At 40.7% G+C, this 10,340-nt stretch overlaps 1 protein-coding gene across 3 annotated transcripts; it reads right to left on the reverse strand.

Annotated features, from left to right (window-relative positions):
* Positions 1-465: 465 nt before the first annotated feature.
* On the reverse strand, positions 466-9,000 carry LOC121585049. 3 transcript variants are annotated; one of them, XM_045225763.1, is made up of 8 exons: positions 8,943-9,000; positions 7,519-7,665; positions 6,693-6,897; positions 6,363-6,522; positions 4,314-4,718; positions 3,637-3,707; positions 3,105-3,145; positions 466-849 (listed from the first exon to the last, which is right to left on the reverse strand). In XM_045225763.1, exons 3-8 carry the CDS (start codon positions 6,894-6,896, stop codon positions 792-794), a joined length of 939 nt encoding a protein of 312 aa, XP_045081698.1. In that variant the 5' UTR covers position 6,897; positions 7,519-7,665; positions 8,943-9,000; the 3' UTR covers positions 466-791. The 3 variants fall into 3 exon arrangements, 2 of the variants coding, with proteins under 2 accessions (XP_045081698.1, XP_045081699.1); XR_006003785.2 differs by lacking the exon at positions 8,943-9,000 and having other exon boundaries at positions 6,376-6,522; positions 7,519-7,904; XM_045225764.1 differs by lacking the exons at positions 3,105-3,145; positions 8,943-9,000 and having other exon boundaries at positions 7,519-7,904.
* Between the last annotated feature and the right edge of the window lie 1,340 nt (positions 9,001-10,340).

Consider the following 10,340-nt stretch of genomic DNA (forward strand, 5'->3'; position numbering starts at 1 on the left):
CTAGGCGAAATAGATAGAAAGAAATAAAAGGTAGGCTAAAATCTGCTCACTGCATAATTCAAAACAACACTGTACTTCAAAACAAGACTATATACAGAGAACTACAAAAGTATTGGGACAGTGACAATGTTTTTGCTCTTTTGGCTGTGACGCAGTTAGACGCATAAATATCATACCCCCCCCCCAAAATGCTAACCTTCTCTGTGATTGTAACGGTGAGGTTAGCATGTCTTCGGGTTATGATATTTGTGCGTCTAACTTTCTCACTAATCATTATTCATGATTCATTCAGGACTATCCGTAATCATGGTATCATTCACATTAATCTAGAAGTGTTTAGAAACATATTCTATTATTTACAATAAAAGTGACTCCAATGACACAATACATTATTTACCTTTCATTTCTATTGGGAACAAAATAATCTGAAACACACCCAAACGAAACATTAAATGCATCCAACAAGTTTGTAGAGTCACAAGCTTGATGTAATGATTGTGTGCTAGGAATATGGGACCAAATACTAAACTTTTGACTACTTCAACACAAATATAAGTGCATTTTTCCAAATACTTTTGGTCCCCTAAAATGGGGGGGGACTATGTATAAAATGTGCTGTGATTTCTAAACGGTTCATATTGCATATTATCATGAAACTGATTGAGATCAAATGGTTGGCATGCAGATGCTCCTTGAACGTTTCACCGTTAAATCATGAAGAACTTGGCCTACCATTGACAGTGATAAATGTGAAGGGAGGGTGAGCAATCCATTTGTGCCTAAAGTAGAGGTTAAACAGGAGAAACCCAGTCTACGGCCTTGATCCAGTCATCATCCCATTTCTTGCCACTGTAAGACAAGAAAGAAAACATAAAAAGGAATGTCATGTTTTTAAGCAGAAGTAGCAAATAAATCATTCAATATTTAAATCGTGAGCAAGGGTTGCACCTATTCCTTTCAAAGGGTTTTATGATTTTTGGTTGTACCTTGTCTCACGTTGGCAGAGCGCCGCCTTCTCTCAAATATATATTTTTAACTACATACAGTGCCTTGCAAAATTATTCATACCCTTTGGATTTCTTCACATTTTATTGTGTTACAAAGTTGAATTAAAATGGATTTAATTGCAATTTTTTGTCAACAATTTACACAAAATAGTGTACTCTAATGTCAAAGTGGAATATAAACCAGCATATAATAACCTACCAACAATAATAGTAATTATTGAACCATTCAAGCATTTTGATTAAGATTAATAAAAAATCATAACTAAAATATAGTCGTTGCATAAGTATTCAGCCCCTTTGTTTAGATATGCCTAAATTAGTTCACAAGTTAAATTTGGTTTAACAAATCACATAAGTTACATGGACTCACTCTGTAAAATAATAGGGGTTGACATTCCTCTGTCCCCCATACATTTCTATTTGTTGGGGGTCAGGAGCAGAAAGTGAGGTGGAAGCCATGCTCTGGATGGTATGTTTACTTCAACTAATCTCCTAGAATGAAGTCAGGATATACTGTACACTCAACACCATATGGATTTAGACAGTGAAGCTAAAATGTAAAGGTCCCTCAGTCAAGTATTGAATTTCAAGCTCAGATAAAACTATAAAGACCAGGGAGCTTTTGGAAAGCATCATAAAGAAGGGCAGTGATTGGTAGATGGGTAACAATAACAAATCAGACATTGAATATCTCTTTAAGCATAGTCAAGTTAATAATTATGCTGTGGATTATGTATTAAACCACCCAGACACAAAGATACAGTCGTCCTTCTGAACTGAGCTGCAAGACCGGAATGAAACTGCTCAGGGATGTTACCATGAGGCCATTGGTGATTTTAAAACAGTTACACCGTTCAATGGCTGTCAGTGTAGAAAACTGAGGATGGGACAACATTGTAGTGACTCCACAATAATGACTTAAAATTACAGTGAAAATAAAAATATTAAGAATAAAAATAAACCAAAACATGCAACAAGGCACTAAACTAATACTGCAAAAGAGCACAGCAAAGGAATACACTTTTTGGCCTAAATGCAAAGCCTTATGTTTGGGATTAATCCAAACAACACATCACTGAGTAACTGCCTCCTTATTTTCAAGCATGGTGGTGGCTGCATCATGGTATGGGTATGCTTAACATCAGCAAAGACTGGGGAGTTTTTCAGGATGAAAAGAAACGGGATGGACCTAAGCACAGGCAAAATCAAAGAGGAAAACCTGATTTAGTCTGCTTTACACCAGACACTGGGAGAGGAATTCCCCTTCTTGCAGGACAATAACTAAATAAATAACACATCTATACTGGAGTTGCTTACCAAGAAGACAGTGAATGTTCCTGAGTGGCCAAGTTAAAGTTTGGACTTAAATCTAATTGAAAATCTATTGCAAGACTTGAGAATTTCTGTCTAGCCATGATCCCCAACATATTGACAGAGCTTGGAGAATTATGAAAAGAATAATGGGCTAATATTGCACAATCCTGGTGTGTAAAGCTCTTAGAGACTTACCCAAGAAGACTCAGCTGTACTCGCTGCCAAAGGCGTTTCTAAAATGTATTTACTCGGGGTGAATACTTTAGCAACAACTATATTTTAGTTATTTAGTGTCCATTGTTGACAGAAAATTACTATGAAATCCATTTAAATCCCACTTTGTAACACAATAAAATGTGAAAAAGTCCAAGGGGTATGAATATTTTTGGAAGGCACTGTAATGTTAGATCCAATACCAAGGTACAGCCAAAACCATATGTATTTGGACAGTGAAGCTAAAATGTGAAATTTGGATCTAGACTCCAGAATTTAATATTTTAAATCAAAGGTTTCAGGTACTATAACCTTATTTCACTATAAGTGAATTTGTCTAAATACTTATGGCTTCTTCAAAAATGGGGGGCCTATATACATAAAGGGCTTTCATTTCTAAATTGTAAAAAGGTGACATTCTGTACTATCGTCTCATATGAAACATTTGATCTCAAATCCAAAATGCTGGAGTTCAGAGTCAAATTTTACATCTTAGCTTCACTGTCCAAATACATATGGTGTTGAGTGTATCCTCACTTCATTCTAGGAGATTAGTTGAAGTAAACATACCATCCAGAGCATGGCTTCCACCTCACTTTCTGCTCCTGACCCTTATGCAACAAATAGAAATAGAAATGTATTTTTTATTTTAATGTCACACTATGCAGAAATCATTACCATTTCATGGTTGCTAAAACATTAATAGTTTGCCTAATTTCAGTTTGTGTTTAAGTATAATGTAGAGAATAATTATACCATCTACACCGCTGTGAAATATATTTTCAATAACCAAAAATAGTTGTTTCAGCTGTTTGAAGCTGGTGTACAAAACCAAAATAAAAGACTCAAAAACAAAACTTAAGAACGGGAGGCATAGAAATAGCACACATAGAACATATCTACCGCTTCATAGACTTGCTTTCAAGTATAATGATATCTATAACTCATATTTCTATGTGAATTTGGTCGGGGTCACCCAAAAAGTTACATATTGCCACTAACTACAAGGTCTATGTACTGCAAGTTAACTAGAATTGGAGTTGCACTAGGATTAGCCTGTAAATACAGTCACAGGAATTTCAATGTACTGCAGATTACTTACCTCCTTTGAAGTTCTATTGGCAAGGATTTCTAGAATAGGGAAAATCGTTTGCCCAGGATGCACTGGACACTCTGAAACAATAAATACATGTATTTACTTAAAATCACCACCAATCAGAACATTAATCAAGTTAGCATGCCAGTCATTTGCAGTATTAACTTTACATCTATGCCAATGGAGGCTGCTGATGGGAGGACGGCTCAAGATAATGGCTGGAATGGAGCAAATGGATTGGCATCAAACAAATGGAAACCATGTGTTTGGTGTATTTGATACCATTCAACTCATTCCGCTCAAGCCGTTACCACAAGCCCGTCCTCCCCAATTAAGGTGCCACCAACCTCCTGTGATTTATGCCTAGCCTTAGACTACTCTTAAATGGTTCTTTGGCTGTCCCCATTAGAGAACCCTTTGAATAACCCGTTTTGGTTCCAGGTAGAACCCTTTTCGTTCCATGGTTCTACCTGGAACCAAAAAGGGTTCTACCTAGAACCAAAAAGGGTTCTCCTAAGGGGACAACTGAAGAACCCTTTTTTCTAGGAGCGTATGCCTGCCTCCTGCAAAGTAGGAGACCATCAACCACTGGCATTTTTTTATTCATTTATTAAAAACATAATTGAAGTTATTGACGTCATTAAGATTGATGAATAAACAACATAAGTTAGATATTGATTTACCTTTTTGCATGTAGTCATATTTCCTCTTCCTTGGTCGGAGTTGGATGGGGTTGACTGTGTCCTGCTCAGCGGGTTGGAGGTTTTTTTGAGAGTGACAGGACTTTCTCCCCGTCTTCTTTGGTTCGGTTTGGGTGTAGCTGGTCTCCTGGGCGGTGGGAATTATTGGGGGTTCAACCTGGTTGAGGATAGTGTAGCTGGTCTCCTGGGTGGTGGGGGTTATCGGGGGTTCAACCTGGTTGAGGATGGGGGTGTAGCTGGTCTCCTGGGTGGTGGGGGATATTGGGGGTTCAACCTGGGTGAGGATGAAATCGGTCTCCTGGGGTGCAACTGTATCAGACAGTTCTTGGGCAGCAACAGGAGGAGGGTTGGAGGGTTGTGGTGTGGGGGCATGGGTGTTGATTGCCTCTGCGAAATATAATAAATTAAGGAAATGGGACAGACAAGTGGACCACATTTTCCAATTGGCAGAGGTGAGCATGTATACTTAAGCAATAAGGCCTGAGGAGGTGTGGTATATGGCCAATATACCATGGCTAAGGGCTGTTCTTACGCATGACGCAATGCGGAGTGCCTGGAAACAGCCCTTAGCCGTGGTATATTGGCCATATACCACAAACCCCTGAGGTCCCTTATTGCTATTATAAACTGGTTACCAACATAATTAGAGCAGTAAAAATAAATGTTTTGTCATACACGTGGTATATGGATTGATATACCACGACTTTCAGCCAATCAGCATTCAGGGCTGGAACCACCCAGTTTATAGATTAACTTATACACAGGATATGTGAAAAGAATGTGTTGAAATGTTGCTTGCCTGAACTAAATCTTCTACTTAAATAACAACAATAATGCATGAAACGTACATAGCTTTACAATTGTAGAAATAAACAATCAACTAAACACCAGACTAAAAAAAGGAAGAAAAACATTAAACAAAAGACTTGTTTATACCTGCCGCTAACATGTCCTGATCTTGTCCACATAGTGATTGTGCTCACATTTTCAGAAATGCGGCTACACATGGTCTTATCCATCCACTGTGTCCGCATTGTGAACAGATTTCCTGGTCCCTCCCTGAATGCAAATTATTTGACTGCTATTCTTTCAAAATAATACTTATTTATTTTAAGACACATATTCCATAAGTCAATGATTTTAGAAGGCAGGATGATTTAAAATGGTATCACTGTCATCTCCAGACGTGGTCAGGAAGATCTGATCACAATCCGATCACAATGCTTCTTTTAATCGTCTACACCTGTCTGAAAATGTGGGCACAATCCGGACAAATAATGCATGTTAAAACCAGGTATAAAACGGGGATAAAGAGGTAAGGGCTAAATGAAGGGATAGGGTGTGAAGTGTGAGTATGTGAGTGAGTGAGCAGGTGTTGCACGTATGTGTGCGAGTGTGTGAGACAGAAGAGGTGTGTGTGAGAATGGTGGAGGGGGGAGGTAAGGGCAGGCCATGGTGAAGAGGTGGGTTTTTAGGCGGGACTGAAAGATGATGATGGACTCTGAGTCACGGATGGCTGGAGGGAGGGAGTTCCAGCACCTAGGAGCAACCCTGGAGAAAGCCGTCACTGAAACTCGGAAGATTGGACCTGGCGATGACAAGGTGGCCAGCTGAGGTTGAGCGGAGAGAGCATGAGGGTTGGCAGGGGAGAAGAAGGAGAGGTAAGGGGGAGCAAGGTGGGGGAGAGCTTTTTAGGTCAGGAGGATCTTGTAATTCATGCGGTGGGAGACAGGGAGCCAGTGGAATTCACGGAGGATGGGGGTGATGTGCTGCCAGGATAAAGTGTGGGTTAGAAGACGGGCTGCTGAGTTTTGAACAATTTGGAGCTTATGGAGGGAGCTTGTGTTGATGCTGGGGAGTAGTGAGTTGCAATAGTCTATTCGGGAGAAGATGAATGCATGGATGAGAGTGGCAGAAGAGGGAGGGGCTGACTGGCGATATTGCGTAAGTGGAAAAAATTTTTCACAGTATGACAGATGTGGTGGTTGAAGGATAAGGTCTTTAGGTAGACAAACATTTCTGTACAAATACCTTTCACAATTACCTCATAGAACCTTTGGATTGCTGCCATTGAGGTCTGATTCATCATACCACTGTGAGGACACAGCGCAGTCGACGACCAAATGTTATCCTTCTTCCTTTTGCTGAGGAGTAGCAGGGGGTACACTCCAATCTTGTGGAACCTATGTACCTGGAATCATTAATGACAAAATAACTTCCATAAACAAAAAATATCAGTCAAAAATGTACATTTACAGTCTTAAATGACACAATGAGACAACAACAAATAAGTGCATTGGGTCTATCATTTCCCTACGCTAGAAATGCAGAAATATTTTTAGAGGGAAACATAAAACTTACCAGCTTGTTTGCTGCATTAATCAAGGTTGTATATCTTCCATGTTTCATGGTCTTATTTGCCCATTCATCTGTTGCCTTCATTTTTTGGGCCTCTAACTTTACCTTTAGCTGTATTTTTGCACCACAGAACTTGCATTTCTTTGACGCTACTCCTATTGATGTTTTACAACTAGGACACAGCTTACGGGTGGAGCCAGGAGCCATTCTGCATGAAAGGTGGATACAAAAGTGTCAGAAATAATATCCCTATACACATAACTTTGACTGATGGAATGAATTGACAAGGAGAACTTGAGATTGAAAGATTAAAATTATACTAACAATAGCAATTAATAAAGAGTTTGTACTGCCTATATTATTGGTAGGCCTAATAGAGTTTGGCCAACTAAAGAGCTGACATTGAGTGCACATTCAACGTCAAGCCCTCACCCTTCTCAAACCCATTAAAGAAGTGCTATGTGTGTATGTGTTTGAAGGTGGGTTTCAATTACTCAATCATATGGGTCAGATCTGATAATGGACCTCACCTGGTACTAAACATAAGCCTGACGCTTTAACATTTCCCCACATACCACACTAACATCAAAACGTGTCATACTAACGGTTGGCTACTATTGCAGCCTAGATATAGGCTACCTGCCATAGCCTCTAGTTGACAGATGAAACAATACCTGGGCTAGTGGGATTTGGTTACTTATGTTAAGATACACTTTTTAGATAATCTCCTACAGTTGGTTTGCATTTTTGAACTACAACCTGTTTTGGTTTGTCAGAACACAAGAAATGGGAAGAAATCTGAATTCAAAGAGAAAAAGTCTCCACTTACTTAAAATGCAGCCAGAGGATGGATCAAGAGATCTGTATCAAGAGGATGGATAGAAAGAAAGCGAGCGAGAAAGAAAGAGAGAAACTAAAGGTGTCAGCAGTAAGTCTGAATAGAAGGGTGGTAGGGGTGAAGGGTCTTTATTTGGAGCTGCAAAGGAAACAGAATATAAAAAGTTTAGAATTGTATTTCACAGCTATGTAGGTAGGCTACTTATTTTAATAAACACTTTTAACTGAGCATTAAGATGTACTTAATTTGTAACAAAAACTACAGGTCGTGTCCACAAATGTTTAGAATGTGAATTATGGATAACAAGATGACCATTGGATAAATACACATTTTACATTTACGTCATTTAGCAGACGCTCTTATCCAGAGCGACTTACAGTTAGTGAGTGCACACATTATTTATTTTTCATACTGGCCCCCCGCGGGAATCGAACCCACAACCCTGGCGTTGCAAACACCATGCTCTACCAACATCCTTGCCAGCCATTCCCTCCCCTAACCTGGACGACGCTGGGCCAATTGTGCGCCGCCCCATGGGTCTCCCGGTCGCGGCCGGCTACGACAGAGCCTGGATACGAACCAGGATCTCTAGTGGCACAGCTAGAACTGCGATGCAGTGCCTTAGACCACTGCGCCACTCGGGAGTGCACATGCACTATGGATGTGAGCGTTGCTATTTTGTTGTCCCTTTTCATCCATTGTTTGCAATTGTTTGCTCCACAAGATCTAAAACTGTCTTTAGAAAGGCTTTGCAAAGACAAGTTGAATTAGCTCTATTAGGCCTACCAATAATATAGGCAGTACACAAAATGTCAGCTTTGAGATAAGTATAATTCAATGTAAGCATAAATGTAATTCAAATACAGCAGGCGCCGGATTTTGTTCTAAAAACGCAGTAACAGTAGGCTAACAGTAACAGACTAAATTTAGCAGGGGTGTCAAACTCATTCCACGGAGGGCCGAGTGTCTGCGGGTTTTCGGTTTTTCCTTTCAATTAACACGTAAACAATCAGCTGAGGGGAGTTCGTTAGTAATTAGTGACCTTACTTCGTCAATCAAGTACATGGGTGGATCTTAAACCTGCAGACACTCGGCCCCTTCCGTGGAATGAGTTTGACACGTGGACTAAAGTAATTAACCACTCAAACTAGTTGAATCAGGTGTAGATGTTGGCTAGAACAAAACCCTGCGCCCACCGTGAACCTCCATCGACTGTAGCCTAGCCAGCTAGCTTTAGCTAGCTAACTGAAACTGTGGAGTAGGCCTATAGCTACGATTTTCATTGAAAACCTTGACAGATCAAAGAAAATGCATAGTGATTTATTGAGAAATGTCGTAAAACGCTACAAGTCAATCTCCATAACATTACATACTAGCGACTACAATGACATTGTTTTGTTGCATACTTCACTTACCCGGAAAGAGGAGGACCACATGGGAGGATCATGTACTTCTTCTTCAGTGGGGTTTATCGGCGGTTGGCATCCAACATTATGGTGCATTACCGCCACCTACCGCACTGGAATGTGGGCCAGAGACAGGGAGAAACTAAATCCTACCTGCCAACCCCGTTTCTCTTAACAAATATAACAAAATATTTTAGACTATATCTAATGACGTTCTGCTCAATATACTCTTTAAACTAATTTCCTGTATCCCCTTCTCCCTCATACTAAATATCATCCTCTCTCTTTCCCTCTGATACTGCCCACACTGTAGCAATACATGCTCCACAGTCTCTATTTCCAGACAACAATCACACTTTCCTGATGGATGCTTTCCTATCACATTTAATGTCTTATTCAACTGGCTGTGTCCCACCCTTAATCTTGTAAAATAGCCTCCTCTCTTCTGTCCCTTCCTGCCGTCCTCCCCTCCCGACTTTCCTCTGTACCTGAAATAAATGCCTTCCCTTATTATTTCTATTCCACTGCTCCTGCCATCTCTGCACCATCACCGTATATATCAGTATTTTTGCCTCTGCCTTGCTCATTGACACTTCAACATCCCCACTACTAAGTGCTTGTTTAGCCTGTTCATCTACAGCCTCGTTCCCCTCCACCCCCAAATGGGCTGGAACCCAAGTAAATCTTATCTGAATACCCATCTGTTTAATCCTGCCATGGGTTTGTAGCACCTCATAAAGCAGGTATTGTCACTACGTGAGCTAAAGGACTGGAGACTAATTAACACTGCACATGAGTCAGAGCAAATAACTATTCTATCTGGCTTAACTTCCTCCACCCACTGCAAGGCCAACAGTATGGCCATCAGCTCCGCCGTATATACAGCCAGATGATCTGTAATACGTTTCCTGACTTCCACCCCACACTCCTGCACTACAAATGCTGACCCAGTACGTCCTGTCCTTGGATCTTTTGAACCATCTGTGTAAATGGCCACAAAATCCTGATACACAGTTTCCAGACGTCTCTTAAAGAAATCAGCTGGATCAACCCCCTCCCTATCTTTCTGTAGTCTCTCCAACACTTCTAGATCAACTACTGGAGGCGGGAGTAGCCATGGTGGATTTACAGTAATAACTACCGTTGGACTAAACTCCCTTCCATACAGTCCCATCTTCTTCGCATGGGTATTACCCACCCACCCAAAGCTCGTGTTCGGTCTTCGCTCATGTTCCCAGCATGCCTGTAAAATCCCTTTCGCAGGATGAGACACCCCATATCCTTCTAGGTTGACCCAATAATTCATTGCCAGCTGCTGTCTCCTTATCTGCAACGGCATATCCCCCATCTCCACCTGTAAAGCAGCCACTGGGGACGTCCGAAACGCCCCAGAGGATCGGGTACCTT

This window comes from Coregonus clupeaformis, chromosome 16 (genome assembly GCF_020615455.1).
Source record: "Coregonus clupeaformis isolate EN_2021a chromosome 16, ASM2061545v1, whole genome shotgun sequence".
NCBI lineage: Eukaryota > Metazoa > Chordata > Actinopteri > Salmoniformes > Salmonidae > Coregonus > Coregonus clupeaformis.